Source organism: Hemitrygon akajei, chromosome 7, assembly GCF_048418815.1.
Source record: "Hemitrygon akajei chromosome 7, sHemAka1.3, whole genome shotgun sequence".
In the NCBI taxonomy this organism is placed as follows: Eukaryota; Metazoa; Chordata; class Chondrichthyes; order Myliobatiformes; family Dasyatidae; genus Hemitrygon; species Hemitrygon akajei.
The window spans coordinates 106,542,343-106,565,090 of record NC_133130.1 but is presented as its reverse complement, the minus strand read 5'-3'; the positions used below and the strand labels follow the sequence as shown (position 1 = coordinate 106,565,090).

Genomic DNA, 22,748 nt, shown 5'->3' with positions numbered 1-22,748 from the left:
GAATTGCCCCTCCTCCCCTTCTTACCCCATCCCTGATTTATTTATTTCCCCCCCTTTTTTTCTCTCTCTGCCCATCACTTTTTGCCTGTTCTCCATCTCTCTCTGGTGCTCCCCTCCCCTGTTCTTTCTCCCTAGGCCTCCCGTCCCATGATCCTTTCCCTTCTCCAGCTCTGCATCCCTTTTGCCAATCACCTTTCCAGCTCTTGGCTTCACCCCACTCCCTCCTGTCTTCTCCTATCATTTCAGATTTCCCCCTCCCCCTCCTACTGCCAAATCTCTTACTATGTTTTATTTCAGTTAGTCCTGATGAAGGGTCTCAGCCCGAAACGTCAATAGTGCTTCTTCCTATAAATGCTGCCCGGCCTGCTGCGTTCCACCAGCATTTTGTGTGTGTTGCACTGATTTTGATACTCTTTTTTTGACAATTAAAGCCATTCAATTCTTTCTGCAGGCTTCCTGCCCACAGATGATCTGGTATGATGTAAAATGTCCACTTTAGTTCACTAATTCCCAATATGTCAATGTTCCGTCTCACCATCTTGTTTTTGACCATATCTAGTTTACCTTGATACATGGATATTACATTTCAGGTTCCAATGGTTCTTTTACAACATCAGACCTTTTTTTCATTTCCAGGTACCTCAGCAGTTGGATGTCCTTTTCGGCTTTAATCCAACACGTCATTAGCTCTGGTACTACTCATACTTGTCTCCTTTGTTTTTCTGTATTAGCATGTTGTGCACATTCAGACCTGTGGGGCTCATCTTCCAGTGCCATTCTCATATATCTAGTTACTTTTATCCATAAGGTTTTCTTGGCAAATTACTGAAGTAGGTTGCCATTTCCTTCTCCAGTGGACAGTATTTAGTCTGACCTCTCTGCCATGACCTGTCCATCTGGAGTAGTTCTACATGGTATAGCTCATAGCGTCACTGAGATACACAAGCCCCCTCACCACGACAAGGTAACGGTCCATGAGGTCCTTCCTGGATATATCTAACAAATTTTGACCCATCTAAACTATTTGCAGCCATTCCTGCCCTTCTGTCAGTGAAGTCTCTGTAATGGCCACAACGTTGTAGTTCTGTGTACTGACCCTTATTCCTGACACATCTTGCATTGAAATAGACACACTTCCACCCATCGCACTGACTGCAATTTTGTTCTTTCAACTGGCTATCCTTCCTCACAGCTTTCCTGCACACCACATCTACCTGTATACCAACTGCCTCATCCTCTGATTTATCACTCTGTTTCCTACCCCTGCCAAACTAGTTTAAACTTTCCGCAGCAGCTCTAGCAAATCTGCTTGCAATGATATTGGTCCTCCTCAAGTTCAGATGTAACCCATTCTTTTTGTACAAGTCATACTTTCCCCAGAAGAGATCCCAATGATCCACAAATTTGAAACCCTGCCCATCCACCAATTCCTCAGCCACACATTCATCTACCAAATCATCCTGTTCTTATCCTCACTAGTGCATGGCACAGGCAGCAATCCAGAGATAACTACCCTTGAGGTCCTGGTTTTCAGCTTCCTACTTAGCACCCTGTATTCTTTCTTCAGGACCTCATCCCTTTCTCTGCCCATATCATTGGTACCATTATGTGCCATAATTTCTGACTGATCACCCTCATCCTTTAGAATGCCATGGACATGATCTGAAATGTTCCTGACTCTGGCACTGGGAGGCAACATACCATCTGGGAGTCTCTTTCCCATCCACAGAATCTGCTGTCTGCTCTCCTAACTATTGAATGCCCTATCACCACACACTCCTTTTTTCCTTCTTCCCTTCTGAGCCACAGAACCAGAATCAGTGCCAGAGACCTGGTCACTGTGGCTTTCCCCCAGCAGGTTGGTCACCCTCCACCCCGCCGCCCCCAACAGTTTCCAAAGCGGTATACTTTTTATTGAGGGGATCGGCCACAGGAGCACTCTGTACTGTCTGCCTATTTCCCTTTCTTCTCCTGACAGTCACCCAGTTACCCGCCTTCTGCAACCTAGGGATGACTACCTCCCTAGCTCTTCTCTATCACCTCCTCATTCTCCTATATGAGCTGAAGGTCATCGAGCTGCAGCTCCAGTTCCCTAATACAGCTGGAAGCACCTTGTGCAGATGTACTTATCAAAGAAACTGGAGGTCTCTCTGAACTCCTACATCTGACATAAAGAAAACATGACTGACCTTGCACTCAATCTCACTACACTAGCTAGGCACTAAATCAGTTTATTCTTTTTTACAAATATTACTAATTAGTATAACATTTTTTTAAGTGAACCAAGTGAATTTAAAAGGAGATTGTGAAGCAACAAAAATCTGCTGGAGGAATTCAGTGGGTTGAGTAGCATCTCTGGGAAAGAGGAATCAGGTTAAAACCCTGCAGTTGAGAGCATGTGAAGTGCATGGATATAGTGGGAAAGGATTGAACCAAGGGGGATACACTTTACATGCCTCAAGTTCCTCAACAACTTTTAATTCCCTGGTCCTGACCGCCTCATTTTCACCATGGATATCCAGTCCCTATACACTTCTGTTCTCCCACCAGAAAAGTCGTAAAGCTCTCTGCTTCTTTTTGGACAACAGAGATGTCCAGCTTTCTCCACCAGCCTCATCCCTCTGGCAGAACTGATCCTCAAACTCAACAATTTTTTTTCGGCACCTCCCACTTTCTTCAAACTCTAGGTGTACCCACAGGCATCTGCATGGACCCAAACTATGCCTGCCCTTTTGTTAGCTACATTGAACAGTCCATGTTCCAAACCTTTCCTATTAATGCTCCCCAACTCTTTCTGTGTACATTGACGACTGAATTGGGGTTGCTTCCTGCACCCATGTTGAGCTCATCAATTTAATCAACTTTGTCGTCAGCTTCCACTTTGCCCTTAAATTCACTTGTTCCATTTCTGATACCTCTCTTCCTTTTCTCAAACTGTATCCATGTCTGGAGAGAAACTGTCTACTGATATATTTTATAAATCTACCAACTGTCACACCTACTTTGATGATACTTCTTCCCACACTGTAAAAATGCCATTCCCTTTTCCCAGTTCCTTCGTATCCAAACACATCTGTTCCCAGGATCAGTCTTTCCTTTTCATGACATCAAAGATGTCCTCCTTCTTCAAATAATGGGGTTTCCCTTCATCCACCATTGATGCTGCCCTCACTCGCATCTTCTCCATTTTCCAGACATGCAACCTCATCCCATCTTTCTGCCATCTTAACAGGGATAGAGCTTCTCTTGTCCTCACCTACGTACCCCACCCCCCCCAGAGACTCCACATCCGGTACATCACTCTCCACAACTTCTACCAAACACACCTTTACACCCCTCAACTTTCCATTTTCTGCAGGGATTGCTCCCTCCGTAATTCCCTTGTTCACTTATCCCTCCCCACTAATCTACCGCTTGGCACTTATCACACTGCAAGCAGCCTAAATGCTACACCTTGTCATACACCTTCTTTCAGGGCCCCAAAAGTCCTTCCAGGTGAGACAATACTTCACCTGCCAATCTGTTGGGGTCATCCACTGTATCCAGTGCTCCTGGTATGGCCTCCTCTACATTGGTGAGAACCGACGAAGATTGGGGGATCGCTTTGTCAAGCACCTTTGCTACGTGTACAAAGAGCAGGATTTCCTGGTGGCCAACCATTTTAATTCCAATCCCCATTCCCATTATGACATGTTGGTGCATGGCCTCCTCTACTACCACAATGAGGTAGCCTCCAACCTGATGGCATGAACATCAATTCTGCCAACTTTCGATACCTCTTCTTCAATTCCCCACTCTAGCCCCCTCTTACTTTTCTTCTCCTCGTCTGCCTATCAACTCCCCCGGTGCCCCTCCTCCTTCCCTTTCTTCTATGGTCCACTTTTCTCTTCTATCAGATTCCCCTTCTTCTCCAGCCTTTTCCTTTTCCACTTATTGCCTCTTAACTTCTTACTTCATTCCCCCTCGCCCACCCACCTGGCATTAATTATCCCCTTCTAGCTTGTATTCCTTCCCTCTCTTCCCACCTTCTTACTCTGGCTTCTTCCCCCTAACTTTCCAGTCCTGATGAAGGGTCTCAGCCTGAAACATTGACTGTTTATTCCTTTCCATAGAAGTTGCCTGACCTATGGAGTTCCTCCAGCATTTTGTGCATATTTTCTGGATTTCCAGCACCTACAGGATCTCTTGTGTTAAGAATCTCAAGTAACTGAATTTAATTGACTGCTTCTCACATAGCTTCTCCCTCTGCATTCTATATGCCACTCTCACTGCCATCCAGAGATATCTGTGAGCCCTGTCTCTTTCTCTGTCACTGCTCTGAGCCACACATTCCACCTTCTGCCATGGATCTCTCTGAGACTTCACCATCCACCAGATCAATGACTTCAACTGCCTGGTTTTCCTCCTTCCTTATTTGCAGGATCAGAAGATTGCCAATATCCAGACAGTAGCCCTACTGGCTCTAGCTCGGACCTCAGCCTCCAGCAGATTACGGCCCCTGTTACCTCAACTCAGACCTTGGCTATTACTCAGCACTCAACCAGCCGTGGCCCCTGCCCCCTCAGGGATGGACTTCTGGCAGGTCGCAGACCCTACTGTCTCATTCTCCAAACCATTAATCCCATTGCCTGAAGCTCAGGCACCTGTTTGACCTTGGCCACCTCCACCTCCAGGCCAAGACAGACAGACAGACATACTTTATTGATCCCGAGGGAAATTGGGTTTTGTTACAGTCGCTCCAACCAAGAATGGTGTAGAAATATAGCACTATAAAACCAAAATAATTAAATAATAATAAGTAAATTATTCCAAGTGGAAGTATGTCCAGGACCAGCCTATTGGCTCAGGGTGTCTGACACTCCGAGGGAGGAGTTGTAAAGTTTGATGGCCACAGGCAGGAATGACTTCCTATGACGCTCAGTGATGCATCTCGGTGGAATGAGTCTCTGGCTGAACCTACTCCTGTGCCTAACCAGTACATTATGGAGCGGAACACCAAAGAGTGTTTGTCACTGCTCTTCTCCCACCACCACTCCCCACCTTCAGCTCCTCTCTACCTCTCTAACCTTCCCCTCCTTGTGCAGAACATTCTGTCCTCAGCAGAGGCCTCACCTTTGTTCTCTGGATCTGATCACCTGATTGTCACTATGGACATCCAGTCCCCATACACTCCTATCACCATCAGGAAAACCTTAAATCTCTCCACTTCTCCACAATTGTCTGACTGAACTGGTTTTCATCTTCAACAATTTCTCTTTTGGCTCCTCCAACTTCCTCCAAATTCAAGAATTACCACTGGCACCTGCATGGGCCCAGCTACACTTGCCTTTTCATCAACTACATGGAATTTTCCATGTTCCATGACTTCCATGAAAATGCTTTCCAACTTTTTCTCCACTACTTTGATGAACACACTGACGCTGCTTCTGCACCCATACTGAGCTTGTCAATTTCATCAACTTTGCTTCCAAATTCTACCCTGCCCTTAAATTTACTTGGTCTATCTTTGACACCTCTCTTCCCTTTCTCAATCTCTCTGTCTCCATCTCTGGAGTCAGTCTATCTACTGATAAACCTACAGACTGTCTCTGCTATCTTGAGCACACTGTACCTCTTTCCAACCAGTCTTGTAAAAATATTTCCTTTTCTTGTTCCTCTACCTCCACTATGAGGCTCATGAGGCTTTCCATTCCAAAACATCTGAAATGACCTCCTTTTGTAAACAGAATTTCTCTTCCAGTGCCATCGATGTTATCCTCACCTGCATTTTTTCCATTTCTCACACATCTGCCCTCACCTCATCTTTCTCTGCCATAAAAGAGATAAGGTTTCCCTTGTCCTTAACCACCAGACCTCAAGACTCCATATCCAGCATATTATTCTCTATAACTTCTGCTATTTGCATCAGGATCCTCCCACAAAGCACATCTTTCCCTTTCCTGCCACTCTACATTTTCCATTGGATCACTCTGTATATGACTCCCTTGTCCATTCATCCTCCCTATTGATCTTCCTCCTGGCATTTATCCCTGAAAGTAGGACAACTGCTACATCTGCTTCTAAACCCCTTCCCTCAACCACCATTCAGGACCTCAAACAGTCCTTCCAGGTGAGACAACACTTCACTAGTGAGTCTGTTAGGGTCATGTACTCTAACCGGTTCTCCCAGTGGGGCCTCCTCTACACTGGTGAGACCTGATGCAGATTGGAGGACCACTTCATTGAGCACTTTCACTCCATCCACCACAAAAGGTGGGATTTCCTGGTGGCCACCCATTTCAATCTGACTTCCTATTCCCATTTTGAAATGTCAGTCCATGGCTTCTTCTAGTGCCATGATGAGGCCATCCTCAAATTGGAGGAGCAACACTTCATATTCCACCTCCTACCTGATGGCATGAAGATTGATTTCCCAATCTCCTGGTAATTTCTCCCTTCTCTTTTTCCATTTCTCATTCTGGCTCCCCTCTTACCCTATCTCTTCTCACCTGTCCATCACCTCCCACTGGTGCTCCTCCTCCTTCCCTTTCTCACAAGGTCCACTCTTCTTTCCCCTTTCTTCATCTTTTACCTCTTCCACCTATCACCTCCCAGCTTCTCACTTCATTCCACTCAATTGCCCACCCAGCTCCCCTTCACCTGATCTCATCTATCACCTGTCAGCTTGTACTCTTCCCTCCCCCCCCCCGCCTTCTTATTCTGGCTTCTTTCCCCTCCCTTTCCACTCCTGATGAAGGGTCTTGGTCAGAAATGTTGACTGATTTTCTTGTCCATAGACATTGCCTGAGTTCCTCCAGCATTTTGTGAAAGGCCTAGATAGAGTGAACTTAAGAGAGGAGACTTTAAATAGTCGAAGAGTCTAGGAACAGATGGCACAGCCTCAGTATACTAGGACATACTTTAGAACAGAGATGAGGAGGAATTTCTTTTGCCAGGGGATGGTGAATCTGTGATATTTGTTGCTACAGATGCCTGTGGATGGACAAGTCATTGGATATATTTAAAGTGGAGGTTGAAAGGTTCCCAAAATTTACCAGGAAAAGGCAGGAGAATGGGGTTCAGAAGGAAAATAAATCAGCCATATTCAAATGGTGGAAAAGACTCCATGAGTTGAATTGCTAATTCTGTCTTACGATATAGGGGATTATCAGAGATGTAGTAGCCACAACAAGGTAACTTATTTTGAAGGGACAAACTTACTTAAGTTGGAGATGGGCAGATGTTGTTTCTTGGGACTAGACCCCTGGGGCCTTGGAGGAGATGGCACTAGAATTACAGAAAAAGGATTTCTATACATAGTGGAGAGCATTCTGACTGGTTGTTTCAGCGCCTGATATGGAAGCCCCAGTGTACAGGATCTCAAGGGACGGTAGAAAGTTGTTGCTTCAGCCAGCTCCATCACAGACAAGAGGAGGACCATCACCATCCAGGATATGCCCTGTTCTCATTACCGCCACCGGGGAGGGGGGGGGGGCTAGGTACAAGAGCCCGAAGACCCACACTCAGCGATTCAGGGACAGCTTCTCCCCTCCACCATCAGATTTCTGAATGGTCCATGAACACTATCTCATTATAACTTCTTTTGCACTACTTATTTTTTGAATTTTCAATAACGTTATGTTTTTGCACTGTACTGACAGCGCAAAACAACACATTTCACGTCAAGTAAGTCAGTGATTATAACTGTGATTCTGGGCATACCAGAGGGGAATCGCGGATGATGGGGTAAGCGGGCGGTTCAAGCAACTGCGCTTCACCTCATTCTCTACCCGCAGGCACTGCCCTCGCCTGTTGGGCGTCCTCGGCATTCTCTGGTCTTACTAAAGTAAATAAATGTTCTTATTAATCAGAAACGTTCAGCAAACCCGTCTTATTTTCCAGCCCGTGCGTTTCACCCCACCGCCGCCATTGGGGGCAACCCCTCTCGCTCAATCAGAGCGGTGAGTGCGAGCCGCGCGGATTGCGCCTGCGCAGAGGGCCGCCCGGGCGCGAGAGTCGGCAGATGGCGTTCGCCATGAGCGCGCAGCGGCTTCTGCAGCAACGGCTCCGGCAGCTCGAGCGGTCGACGCGCGTGAGTGGGGACGGGGTCTGATGCTTATGGTGGCCCTGGCCGCAAACTCCGGGTGGATGGAGCGTCTTGTAATCTTAATCCATAATTTTAGCTTTCGCTAGTTATCTCCAGAGCTTGAGTGTTTTTTTGACTAGTAATCACCAGTCTTTAGCTAGTAGCCTTTCCCCAATCTTTTTTTTAACTGGTAGTTCAATATTTGTCTAGCAGTTCCCCAGTTTTTGACTAATAATCTCCATTATTGTTACTGATAATCCCCATCTTTTGACATTAATTCACACTTTTTGTCTAGCAATCACCAGCCTTTGACTAGTAATGCCCGGATTTTTTTTATTAATATGAAGAACAATAAAACAAATGGCAGGTCAAGTCAAGTCACTTTTATTGTCATTTCGACCATAACTGCTGGTACAGTACACAGTGAAAATGAGACAACGTTTTTCATGACCATGGTGTTACATGAAACAGAACAAAAACTACACTGAACTATGTAAAAACAAAGAAAAACTACACTAGACTACAGACCTACTCAGGACTGTGTAAAGTGCACAAAACAGTGCAGGTATTACAATAACTAATAAACAGGACAATAGGGCAGTAAGGTGTCAGTCCAGGCGCTGGGTATTGAGGAGTCTGATAGCTTGGGGGAAGAAACTGTTACATGTCTGGTCGTGAGAGCCCGAATGCTCTGGTGCCTTTTCCCAGACGGCAGGAGGGAGAAGAGTTTGTATGAGGGTGCGTGGGGTCCTTCATAATGCTGTTTGCGGATGTAGCGTGTGGTGTAAATGTCTGGAAGAGAGACCCTGATGATCTTCTCAGCTGACCTCACTATCCGCTGCAGGGTCTTGCGATCTGAGATGGTGCAATTTCTGAACCAGGCAGTGATGCAGCTGCTCAGGATGCTCTCAATACAACCCCTGTAGAATGTGATGAGGATGGAGGGTGGGAGATGGACTTTCCTCAGCCTTCGCAGAAAGTAGAGATGCTGCTGGGCTTTCTTTGCTATGGAGCTGGTGTTGAGGGACCAGGTGAGATTCTCCGCCAGGTGAACACCAAGAAATTTGGTGCTGTTTACGATCTCTACTGAGGAGCCGTCGATGTTCAGCTGGTAAATAAAAGGCAAAAAAAAATGTGGTAGTCAACAGGTTTGGTAGCACCTGTGGTGAAAGAAACAGTAAGAATTTCAGGTTGAAGAGAGTTTTCAGGACTGGGAATAAAGGAAAAGAAGTCTTCACTAAAATGCAGCAACAGGGTGTTAGAATGGAGAGAGAGAGAGAGAGAGAGAGAGAGAGAGAGAGAGAGACAGGAGCATACTGTCCCTGGGGTCCAATGATCCTGGTTCAATCCTAACATCTGCTTTTATCTGTATGGGTTTCATAGAAAGATAGAAACTTAGAAAACCGACAGCACAATGCAGGCCCTTTGGCCCACAAAGTTGTGCTGAACACATCCCTGCCTTAGGAATTACTAGGCTTACCTATAGCCCTCTATTTTACTAAGCTCTACGCACCTATCTAAAAGCTTCTTAAAAGACCCTATTGTATCCACCTCTGCCACTGTTGCCGGCAGTCCATTCCACGCACTCACCACTCTCTGTGTAAAGAACTTACCCCTGATACCTCCTCTGTACCTACTCCCCAGCGCCTTAAACCTGTGTCCTCTTGTGGCAGCCATTTAGCCCTGGGAAAAAGCCTCTGACTATCCACACGATCAATGCCTCTCATCATCTTATACACCTCTATCAGGTCACCTTTCATCCTCCGTCGCTCCAAGGAGAAAAGGCCGAGTTCACTCAACCTAATCTCGTAAGGCATGCTCCCCAATCCAGGCAACATCCTTGTAAATCTCCTTTGCACCCTTTCTATGGCTTCCACATCCTTCCTGTAGTGAGGTGACCAGAACTGAGCACAGTACTCCAAATGGGGTCTGACCAGGGTCCTATATAGCTGCAGCATTACTTCTCATCTCCTAAATCCAATTCCACGATTGATGAAGGCCAATACACCATACGCCTTTTTGGCCACAGAGTCAACCTGCACAGCTGCTTTGAGTGTCCTGTGGACTCGGACCCCAAGATCCTTCTGATTCTCCACACTGCCAAGAGTCTTACCATTAATACTATATTCTGCCATCATATTTGACCTTCCAAAATGAACCACTTCACACTTACCTGGGTTGAACTCCATCTGCCACTTCTCAACCCAATTTTGTGACCTATCAATGTCCTGCTGTAACCTCTGACAGCCCTCCACACTATCCACAACACCTCCAACCTTTGTGTCATCAGCAAACTTACTAACCTATCCCTTCACTTCGTCATCCAGGTCATTTATATAAATCACAAAGAGTAAAGGTCCCAGAACAGATCCCTGAGGCACTGCACTGGTGACCGACCTCCATGCAGAATATGACCCGTCTACAACCACTCTTTGCCTTCTGTGGGCAAGCCAGTTCTGGACCCACAATGCAATGTCCCCTTGGATCCTATGCCTCCTTACTTTCTCAATAAGCCTTGCATGGGGTACCTTATCAAATGCCATGCTGAAATCCACATACACTACATCTCCTGCTCTTCCTTCATCAATGTGTTTAGTCACATCCTCAAAAAATTCAATCAGGCTCTTAAGGCATGATGTGCCCTTGACAAAGCCATGCTGACTACTCCTAATCATATTATACCTCTCCAAATGTACAGGATCTTCTCCATCAACTTACCAACCGCTGAGGTAAGACTCGCTTGTCTATAATTTCCTGAGCTATCTCTACTCCCTTTCTTGAATGAGGGAACAACATCCACAATGCTCCAATCCTCCGGAAACTCCTGGCAAAGATCATCGCCAGAGACTCCGCAATCTCCTCTCTCACCTTCCACAGTAGCCTAGGGTATATTTTGTCCGGTCCCAGTAACTTAACCAACTTGATGCTTTCCAAAAACTCCAGCACATCCTCTTTCTTAATATCTACATGCTCAAGCTTTTCAGTCTGCTGCAAGTCATCACCTCAATCACTAAGCTCCTTTTCCATAGTGAATATTGAAGTAAAGTATTCATTAAGTACCTCTGCTATTTCCTGCGGTTCCATACACACTTTTCCACTGTCACAGTTGATAGGTCCTATTCTTTCACGTCTTATCCTCTTGCTCTTCACATACTTGTAGAATGCCTTGGGGTTTTCCTTAATTCTGCCCGCCAAGGCCTTATCATGGCCCCTTCTGGCTCTCCTAGATGTTCTGATTTCCTTCCACATCTCAAAGGTTTGCTTTAAAAATCAGTTATTGGGTTAGTTGGCTGTTGGTACATTTACTCACGGGTAGATGATTTGCAGGTGATACAGGGTTGATGGGAATGCGTGAGGGAAATAGGGATTACTATACTCAAGTGCTCATTGTTGGTGCCAACATGATGGGCTATACAAATCTGAAGCAGTTTCTCTCATTCTATCTGAAATGGTCAAAGTTGAATTTATTTATGCACAAGTGAAATGGAAGATTTACTTACAGCAGTATCACAGGTACATAATATGATATAACCAGTTGACAAGAAAAATAAACTAAACAATTTTTACAAGAATGTGGAATTAGAGCTAAAAATCTATTTTGGTGCGAAGTGATCAAAGTGGTCATAATATTGCTAAATTCTAGTGTTCAGGTTGGTTCAAGAACCAGATGGTTGAAGGGAAGTAAATGTACTTGAACCTGGTGGTCTGGTTCTTCATGCTTCTGTACTTCCTAAGCGGCCAGTGAGTGAGTGGGCCAGTGAACGAGTGGAGATTTGAGGCTTTGACTCGAGAGGCTTCGATGAGAAGAGGCAGAGGACGAGCTTGCTCCCAGTTAGGCTTTACAATGCCTCCTGAGACGGTGATGTGCCTCTCCTGTGAGATGTGACAGTCTTGGGGGAACTCCCCTCTCCCACAGAGTCACATCTGCCAGAAGTGCATGTGGCTGGGCGATCTGGAAGACCGTGTAAGGAATCTGGAGCAACAGCTGGATGACCTTCGACTCATAAGGGAGAATGAGGTAGTCATAGATGAGAGCTACGGGGAGGTAGTCACACCTAGGCTGCTGGAAGCAGGTCGTTGGGTGACAGAGGGGGGAAAGTGAAGGTGAGTAGACAGATAGTGCAGTGCACCCCTGTAGCCATTCCCCCAAATAATAAGTAAAATAATAAGTTTATCGTCCTGGATGCTGTTGGCGAGGATGACCGACCAGGTGTGAGCCACGGTGGCAGTGCCTCTGGCACTGAGTCTGACCCTGTGGTGCAGAAGGGTGGGACGGAGAAGAACAGATCTGTCGTCATTGGAGACTCTATGCAGGGGTGTCAAACTCATTTTAGGTCATGGGCCGGATTGAGCAAAATGCAGCTTCATGCGGGCCAGATCAGTCGGACGCGTGCGAACGCAGCTTTCGTTGCCTCCGTTTTTTCAGCCTGCTCTCATGTGTCTCAGTCTCTGCTATAACTACAAAGTGTTTCACTTTACAAATTCCGTTTCTTATGAAGAAGACTGCCGAATAAACACTAAAAACCCTGAAAACCTGGTACCTGAATAAACTCAGCATTAGCCATATCATACGCCATAGGCGCTTCGATTACTGGGGCCAGCTTTAATAGTAATTAGATATTATCTCGCGGGCCGAAGATAATTCCACCGTGGGCCGGATTTGGCCTGCGGGCCTTGAGTTTGACATATATGCTCTATAGTCAGGGGGAGCAGACCGGAGATTTTGTGGACATGAAAAGGACACCTACATGGTTTGTTGCCTCCTGGGTGCCAGGGTCCGGGATGCCTCTGACCGGGTGCATGACATCCTGGTACGAGAGGGAAAGCAACCACAAGTCATGATATATGTTGATACCAACGACATAGGCAGGAAGAGGGATGAAGTCCTGCAGTGTGAGTTTCGGGAATTAGGCAGAAGGCGGAAGAACAGGACCTCAAGACTCAGGACTGCTGCCAGTGCTACGTGATAGTGATGGTAAGAATTGGAGGAGATGGCAGTTGAATGTGTGGCTGAGGAGTTGGTGCAGGGGGCAGAGTTTTAGATTTTTGGATCACTGGAATCTCTTCTGGGGAAGGTGGGACCTGTACAGATTGGATGGGTTGCACCTGAACTTGAGGGGGAGCAATATCTTTGCAGGTAGGTTTGCTAGCATGGTTCGGGAGGATTTAAACTAATTTGCAAGGGGGATGGGACCCGGAGCGAATGAGCAGTGAAAGAACTGCATGGAGTAAAGCCAGATCTAACATACAGAGAAGTTTTGAGGAAAGAAAAGCAGAATAAAGGGTGTAAAGGTAGTAAGGTAGAAGGGCTAAAGTGTGTGTACTTCAATGCAAGAAGCATTAGGAACAAAGGTGATGAACTGAGAGCTTGGATACATACATGGAATTATGATGTTGTGGCCATTACGGAGACTTGGCTGGCACCAGGACAGGAATGGATTCTCAATATTCCTGGATTTCAGTGCTTTAAAAGGGATAGAGAGAGGGGAAAAAGGGAGGAGGGGTGGCATTACTGGTCAGGGATACTATTATAGCTGCAGAAAGAGTGGGTAATGTAGCAGGATCCTCTTTTGAATTGGTATGGGTGGAAGTCAGGAACAGGAAGGGAGCAGTTACTCTACTGGGGGTATTCTATAGGCCCCCTGGTAGCAGCAGAGCTACTGAGGAGCCGATTGGGAGGCAGATTTTGGAAAGGTGTAAAAATAACAGGGTTGTTATCATGGGTGACTTCAACTTCCCTTATATTGATTGGCACTTGATTAGTTCCAAGGGTTTAGATGGGGCAGAGTTTGTTAAGTGTGTCCAGGATGGATTCCTGTCACAGTATGTTGACAGGCCAACTAGGGGGAATGCCATACTAGATCTAGTATTAGGTAACAAACTGGGTCAGGTCACAGATCTGTCAGTGGGTGAGCATTTGGGAGACAGTGATCATCGCTCCCTGGCTTTTAGCATTATCATGGAAAAGGATAGAATCAGAGAGGACAGGAAGAATTTTAATTGGGGAAGGGCAAATTATGAGGCTATAAGGCTAGAACTTGCGGGTGTGAATTAGGATGATGTTTTTGCAGGGAAATGTACTATGGACATGTGGACGATGTTTTACGATCTCTTGCAGGATGTTAGGGATAAATTTGTCCCGGTGAGGAAGATAAAGAATGGTAGAGTGAAGGAACCATGAAGGAAACAAGTGAAGTGGAAAATCTAGTCAGGTGGAAGAAGGCAGCATACATGAGGTTTAGGAAGCAAGGATCAGATGGGTCTATTGAGGAATATAGGGTAGCAAGAAAGGAGCTTAAGAAGGGGCTGAGAAGAGTAAGAAGGGGGCATGAGAAGGCCTTGGCGAGTAGGGTAAAGGAAAACCCCAAGGCATTCTACAATTATGTGAAGAACAAAAGGATGACAGGAGTGAAGGTAGGACCGATTAGAGATAAAAGTGGGAAGATGTGCCTGGAGGCTGAGGAAGTGAGCGAGGTTCTCAATGAATACTTCTCTTCGGTATTCACCACTGAGAGGGAACTTGATGACGGTGAGGACAATATGAGCGAGGTTGAAGTTCTGGAGCATGTTGATATTAAGGGAGAGGAGGTGTTGGAGTTGTTAAAATACATTAGGATGGATAAGTCCCCGGGACCTGACGGAATATTCCCCAGACTGCTCCACGAGGCGAGGGAAGAGATTGCTGAACCTCTGGCTAGGATCTTTATGTCTTCGTTGTCCATGGGAATGGCACCGGAGGATTGGAGGGAGGCGAATGTTGTCCCCTTGTTCAAAAAAGGTAGTAGGGATAGTCCGGGTAATTATAGACCAGTGAGCCTGACGTCTGTGGTGGGAAAGCTGTTGGAAAAGATTCTTAGAGATAGGATCTATGGGCAATAAGAGAATCATGGTCTGATCAGGGACAGTCAGCATGGCTTTGTGAAGGGCATATCGTGCCTAACAAGCCTGATAGAGTTCTTTGAGGTGACCAGGCATATAGATGAGGGTAGTGCAGTGGATGTGAGCTACATGGATCTTAGTAAGGCATTTGACAAGGTTCCACACGGTAGGCTTATTCAGAAAGTCAGAGGGCATGGGATCCAGGGAAGTTTGGCCAGGTGGATTCAGAATTGGCTTGCCTGCAGAAGGCAGAGAGTTGTGGTGGAGGGAGTACATTCAGATTGGAGGGTTGTGACTAGTGGTGTCCCACGAGGATCTGTTCTGGGACCTCTACTTTTCGTGATTTTTATTAACGACCTGGATGTGGGGGTAGATGGGTAGGTTGGCAAGTTTGCAGACGACACAAAGGTTGGTGGTGTTGTAGATAGTGTAGAGGATTGTTGAAGATTGCAGAAAGACATTGATAGGATGCAAAAGTGGGCTGAGAAGTGGCAGATGGAGTTCAACCCGGAGAAGTGTGAGGTGGTACACTTTGGAAGGACAAACTCCAAGGCAGAGTACAAAGTAAATGGCAGGATACTTGGTAGTGTAGAGGAGCAGAGGGATTTGGGAGTACATGTCCACAGATCCCTGAAAGTTGCCTCACAGGTAGATAGGGTAGTTAAGAAAGCTTATGGGGTGTTAGCTTTCATAAGTAGAGGGATAGAGTTTAAGAGTCGCGATGTAGTGATGCAGCTCTATAAAACTCTAGTTAGGCCACACTTAGAGTACTGTGTCCAGTTCTGGTCGCCTCACTATAGGAAGGATGTGGAAGCATTGGAAAGGGTACAGAGGAGATTTACCAGGATGCTGCCTGGTTTAGAGAGTATGGATTATGATCAGAGATTAAGGGAGCTAGGTCTTTACTCTTTGGAGCGAAGGAGTATGAGAGGAGACATGATAGAGGTGTACAAAATATTAAGAGGAATAGACAGAGTGGACAGCTAGCGCCTCTTCCCCAGGGCACCACTGCTCTGTACAAGAGGTCATAGCTTTAAGGTAAGGGGAGGGAAGTTCAAGGGGGATATTAGAGGAAGGTTTTTCACTCAGAGAGTGGTTGGTGCGTGGAATGCACTGCCTGAGTCGGTGGAGGCAGATACACTAGTGAAGTTTAAGAGACTACTAGACAGGACTACGGAGGAATTTAAGGTGGAGGGGGGTTATATGGGAGGCAGGATTTGAGGGTTGGCACAACGTTATGGGCCGAAGGGCCTGTAATGTGCTGTGCTATTCTATGTTCTATGTTCTCCTGCCTGATGGTAGCTGTGAGAAGGTGGCATGGCCCGGATAACTGGGATCTTTGATGGATGTAGGCCATGAGCTAGTACCTTCTGTAAGATAGTATTGATGGTGGGTGGGATGTGTCTGTGATGTACTGGGCCAAGTCCTATACTCTCTAAAGCTTCTTATATTCCTGCACATTTCGATTGCTGTACCAGACCATGATGCAACCAGTCAGGATACTTTCAACAGAACATCTGTGCAAGTTTGTTAGTGTTTGGTGACATTCTTAACCTCCTAAAGAAGTAAAGATACTGGTGCATTTTCCTTGTGATTGCTTCTGTGTGCTGGGCCCAGGACAGATAATCCAATATGTTAACACCCAGCAGTTTAAACCCCCTCTCCTTCTGGAACCTTGCTCCCCAGTACAAAGCATCCACCCTACCACACCCCTCAGTTTTAAAACACAAAAAAAGCACTACAAGTGCTAAAATAAATGCTGAGCACATTCAGCAGTAAAAGCAACATCTGCGAAAAGAGAATCAAGATGACCGCTTTTCTCTGCACTTGGCTGTCCAAGTGAATGTGTCCATCAAACTTACATGAGTATTGGCCAACCCTGTTCAATGTTTCCTTATGAGACAACTCCTTTATCTCAGGAATTAAACCAATATTAGTGCACTGAACCATATACAATGCAAGTTTATGCCACTTTAATATGGATGCCAAAACAGTTCCTCTGGCACTTTGGTGTTGCTCCTTATTCTAGTCTCTTGTGCCCCCAATACAAGAGTGTACATTTTGCTCTAAAGCCAAGAGCTCTAACCTTAATGATATGGTAGAGATTCACCACTGTGTTGCCTGGATTGAAGCACTTTGGCTCTGGGGAGAGATTGCATTGGCTGGGCTTGTTTTCCTTGGAGCAAAGGAAGCTCAGGAAGTGATAAAGATATGTTAAATTAATAGGCAGGTAATCAGAATCTTTCTCCTATGGTCGCATTATCAAAAACATAAGGCCATAGAAGAGGAAGGAGTTTTAAAGGGAATGTGAGGGGTAAAATTTTTACACAGAAACTGCTGTCTGAAACTTCCTACTAGAGGAAATGGTGGAGTCAGATACTACACTTAAGAGGCATTTGGACAGACATTCAAATAGGCAAGACATTGAAGAATGCGGGATAATATAGATGGTCAAAAAGGATGAGATGGATGTGTTGAGCCAAAGGGCTTGTTCATGTGATGTACAATTCTGACCTGGTGCTGTGCAGATGTGACTGTAACACTTAGGGGCAGTGCCTCAGGATTACTTGCATCAGTCTTGTGCATAATATATGCAGATAAATAACTGAGTATGTGCAACTGTGAAACGCAATTTTTAAAAATCTGAATCTGTCCTATCAACCTGAAGCAGTAATCTCATGCTGATCTTTGCTGTTTGACCTGCTCAGTGTTCCCAGTACTTTTTGTTTTTAATGCACGTTCCAAAGTCTGATGCATTTTGCCTTTAGATTGTTTTAAGATACACCATTGGCTGAGAAGTAAATTTTTAAAAATCCCTTGTCTTCTGTAATTTCAGGGTAAGGAAGAAAGGATTGTTCAGCTAGAAACTGAAAATGCTCTGCTTCACCTGAAACTTGCGAAAGTAATGTTTCCTTTTTATATACCATACAAGATAGGGTTATTCAAGCTATGTTTTCTTCTTGCAGCAAGTCAAGCACACCTTGAATGGCTGCAACATCCTCCAGGCAGTATCATATATAGTAATATGTTAAGTTAATGTGAAGGGAATACAGGTAGTCCCCGAGTTACGAAGGTCCGACTTACGGACAATCCGTACTTACAAACCGAGGAAGGAGAACGCTGTCCGCCATTTTAAGTCAGATCGCGACGCCGAACGCCATTTTAAGTCATTGCTATTGACACTGTGTTGAGTGTTTAACTTTGTATTTGGCTTAAATTTTTCTTAGTAAGATTCCCCCCGATCCCGCCCCCCCCCCCCCCCCCGTTCCAGTTGGCTGGTGGCACAGTGAGATTAGCGAGTTCGATCCAGTGACAGACTGCTCCTGTGCCGGGTTGATGTCGATCCAGTGACTCCTGTACCATCTGTGTTGGGTTGATGTCGAGCGTGCAACTCAACCTCGTAAAAAAAACACTGCCACCTCCAGTTTAAATACCCACCCGGAATATTGTGGAGGATCACATCCTAGGTGTGTTAATTGTTAATGTAATCGATGCATATCACTGTATGTTTAACGTACATGTGATAAGTGAATTTGAATCTTGATTATTGCAACATTACACCTTTCTCAGGTATAAATTGGTTGCCTGAAAAGTGACTGAATAACTTGCTAGTAACAGTGTTCTGAAAGAACAACAGGAGATAGTTTTATCCTGTTACTCGTACAATATCAGATCTAAAATGCAATTTCAGTCAAATGTCTTTGTACATTCACAATAATGTGTAATATCTATTGACTATCACTTGAAAATCTTGTACTGTCTTCCCTTTATCCTAAACCATGAGGGTGAGTGTCATTATATGTAAAAGTCATAGTACATTTTTAAAAATTCTTTATTTAGCAGTTTTTCTTACACATAATTTATATTAGATGATATTACTGCATTGCATATTTTATACTTTTGCTAAGTAGTATGTAATGAAAAGAATAAATATATTATTAAATTAATTCCATGACCGTGTAAGTGTTAATCTGTTTACATAGTGTCATGGATCAGTGAGAGACAGTAGAGAAGCAACGTGTTCACACAGGCATTTAGAGGATATGCAAGTGATTCAGAGAGATGTCAGTATTCAACTGTCTGCAGCAATAAAGGTAAATGCTGTTCTGCTTAGCTAATTATCATGTTTCATCCCAACTTTGTGAGTTCATACTCTGTACATTCCATGCAAATCACTATTTTTTGTGACGGAGAATTGTTGGCACAATTAGTTTCACATGAGCTGAAAGCTTGCCTTCGTCAGTTATCTAATTACCTTAGGATCACCAAAACAAGGAAAATTTATAATACTGGAGGTCATTTGCTCCATTGTATGCACCATATGTTCTGATCACTTCTCCCACTGACTTGTGAGCAATGAAGACCATAAGACATAGGAGTAAAACTGGGCCATTTGGCCTTTTGGTTCTGCTCCGCCGTTCAATCATGGCTAATTTATTTTCCCTCTTAACCCCATTCTCCTGCCTTCTCCCCGTGACCTTTGGTATCCTTACTAATCAAGTTATCAACCTCCACTTTAAATATACCCAGTGACTTGGCCTCCACAGCCGTCTGTGGCGATGAAATCCATAGATTCACCGCCCTCTGACTGAAGAAATTCCTCATCTCTGTTCTAACGGTCAAAAGCAAGGTAGTTTGTCCTCAGCAGTAATTGCATCTTTTAGCAAAATGTTAGCTATTATTAGAATCTTGAGAAATAAAACACTGCACATGCTGGAAATCTGCAGTGAAAGTGAAAATACTAGAAGCATTCAGCAGGTCAGGCACACATCTGTGGAGAGAAAAGTAAATATTTCAGGTTTTTGATCTTTCCTTGTAATTGGGAATGTTTTATGAAGTAGCTGTTTTATTTGTGGAGACAAGGGAGGGATGAAGGGGACAGTGGTGTTACGTACCCCGTAACTGGGTCACTTACCAGCAAAGATAGAGAGGTCCGTTGAAGTCTGATGGTACTATTTTTAACAGTATTTATTGATAAAAATTCACAAAAATAATATCAATGCAAACATACAGATAATATGTCATCAATACTAAATCTAAAAGCGTGGGTATAATAATAATAAGAAATAGCTCTATCGTTGTCTAGGGGATAATGTATTGTCCAATGGAAATATAAAAGTCACTTTAGTTCATTCAGGTTGCAGCTTTTGGTTGGAGTCAAGAGAGACAGATTTTTAGAACTTGCCAGCTTTTCCTTTTATGATGTCGATCCTTCCAGAGTTCCGTTGGTGATGACCTCTTTCTTTTGCTAAGCCGTCTTCCGTGGTAAGGCCCCAATCCCGGCAACGGGAAAGGACACACGTGGGCCCTCCACCGGCTGTCGCTATTAAACACTGTCACGGGATTTCTAGCGTTTCTCCTGGTGCGTCTAAAGGGGTTGTTCCCCAGACCGTCTTTTATCCTTCCTCACGGGGTCTCAGATGTCAATCAGGTTGGGATGATGCAATCCCTCAACCAGCCCCCTCTGATCATTCCCTGAGGGCTTCTATGAATAGTACAGTACTCAATACACAATTCCGTCTCCAAGAGACAATGGCCGTTATCCGTGGCTTTGTATCGCGGAGGCCAGGACACATTCCAAACATCTCTCTCTCATTTCCTGGGTCTCCTGACCTGAATTAATAGCGATCTTGCGATTCTCAAAAAGGAGGGGGCTACTTTGTACCCTTCGGCCCCTCAGAGTTGGGGCACAGTCATAACACCCCCTTTCTTCAATGCGTTTTTACCATCGGTAAAAACGAAGTAATACAGAGTCTTACAGGATTTTAGAATCTAACACAATACAAAAGTTTTTTTTCTCCACTACATAGTAATACAGTTATACATTCAATTCAGCATCTAAACAGTTAACGATTACATTGTCACTTCCTTTAATATCTTAACATCTTGTACCTTACTAAAGTCTTGTAGCATCAGACTCCAATTTAATAACCACCTATTTTTTTTTTCTTTCCTTCAGCAAACAAAAACTAAAGAGTTGTGATCTTAGCTTACGTGTATACTACAAAAGTTCATGCAAATACTAATCTTTATGTTACTTTCAAACTTAACAGTCAAGCTTCCATGGGGGTTGTCTTTATTATTCACATGCTTTGTCGAAATCCCTTAAAACTGGCTTCTGCTATTTAAAAATGGCGTCCCATTAACCCTCACCTCTTTTCCAGTTAATTCCCACATGGTGAGCTTGTGCCCCGTGGCGAAATAGGCTTTCGCCTGCTCCTTTCATAGGAGTTATTTTATCAACAATGTGTTCCAAACTTAGACCTGAATTTCCACACAATTCTTTAATTTTACACAAGTTGCTAGTTTTCTCTTCGGGACCCTTCAGGCGATTAGTTCTCAATGCCAGCGGTCCTTCTTTGTTCAAACAGCATTTCGAATTCTGCGGTTTCACACCACACTCTGGAATAACAATAGCGTGTGGGGCCCCTTTACCTTCCAACTCAACCTGTAATTGATCCACAGGCACTGCGGTACCAAGCCATTGTCTCTGTAGCCTGGTTGTGGCTTCTGACATCAATCCAGACTTTAAATTTTCTTCATTCAATTTGGAAACTACACTTTTCCCTTTTCCTTCAATAATAATATTCACCTCACCACCTTTTATCTCCTCACTAACTTTTAACACACCTTCGAGCACGAACAACTGGGAACTCTCACTTCCCACTAGTACCAAGGTTAACCCTTTCTTCACTGAACCAAGTCCATCTGACCCACAAGGACTGCATTCCTTTTCAACTGAATCAAATACCTCAGACTTTTTCTGAGCTCCATTACTAGGTTCAGTACCATGTGCATCCGCATCTTGGACACACTCAAATGGGACATTTGCCTCTTCCAGGCTTTCAATACCCGTACCCTGTTCAAATTCTAAATTCCCCTGATCCTCCCAGCTACTCTCTGGGCAACTCCCTTCCGGAGTATACTCAACCCCGCGGGCTGAAACAACCTCATCTGCCAACCCAGCAGACTTCTTCAAGGTAATGGCATCCTTTTCATCTAGGACTGCCCTCATTTCATTATCGGGAACACCTTTATAATTTTCAACTTCTTCAAACAGTTTTGCCAAACCAGACAGATCATCCATGTCCAACCCTGGACTTTTTAACAGCTTTATCTGTTTCTTATCTTTATTTCGTGCCTCACTAAGGGCAGGTCTACCTCCTCTCCCTTACTCTCTTTCACTTTACTACTCTTTGTTTTACCACCCTCTAAACCCTTGTGGTACAGGGTCGGTAAAACGTCTTGGCCAAATCGATACTGGCCGGATTTAAACTGCTCTCATTCTCAGCTGCCTTTCTCGACATGCTGCGAGTGATCGCGCATGCGGGATAGATCTTGGAATCTAGGGGCGGGACCTCCACCGGCTGTCTCGTCAGCTTCATTGCTGACCAAACCTTACCACCGGCTAAATCATTACCCAGAAGGACGTCCGCGTCAGTTCTCAGGAATTCTGATTGCACCCCCATTTCAACTGGTCCAGATACCAGCTCACAATTCATAATGATCCTATGCAAGGGTACCGTTTCTGTCCCTTTTCCTATTCCTTTCACATACCATTCCTATACCATTTTCCTATACCATTCCCGTCTTGCGACCAAAATCCAGTACCTTACTGCTAATCAATGACAGTTCAGCTCCCGTGTCTCTCCAAATCCGCACGGGAACTGGTGGGTCTCCCTCTCTGACAGACATGGTTCCGTTTGACATACAAGTCTCAGACCCTTCTCGTACTCTGTCTACCCCGGGCTCTCTTGTCGATTTACTGATTACCACGGCACATCCTATAGGGACTGCTGCTTTC

General features: G+C 44.9%; 1 protein-coding gene across 1 annotated transcript in view; it reads left to right on the top strand.

Annotated features, from left to right (window-relative positions):
* kif25 (kinesin family member 25) overlaps positions 1-22,748 on the top strand; it is a 171,603-nt gene that overhangs the window by 13,938 nt on the left and 134,917 nt on the right. Inside the window, exons 2-3 of the mRNA XM_073050272.1 lie at positions 4,421-4,582; positions 7,851-8,071. Of these exons, the coding sequence (XP_072906373.1) occupies positions 4,421-4,582; positions 7,851-8,071 (383 nt within the window). The remainder of the gene's footprint in view (positions 1-4,420; positions 4,583-7,850; positions 8,072-22,748) is intronic.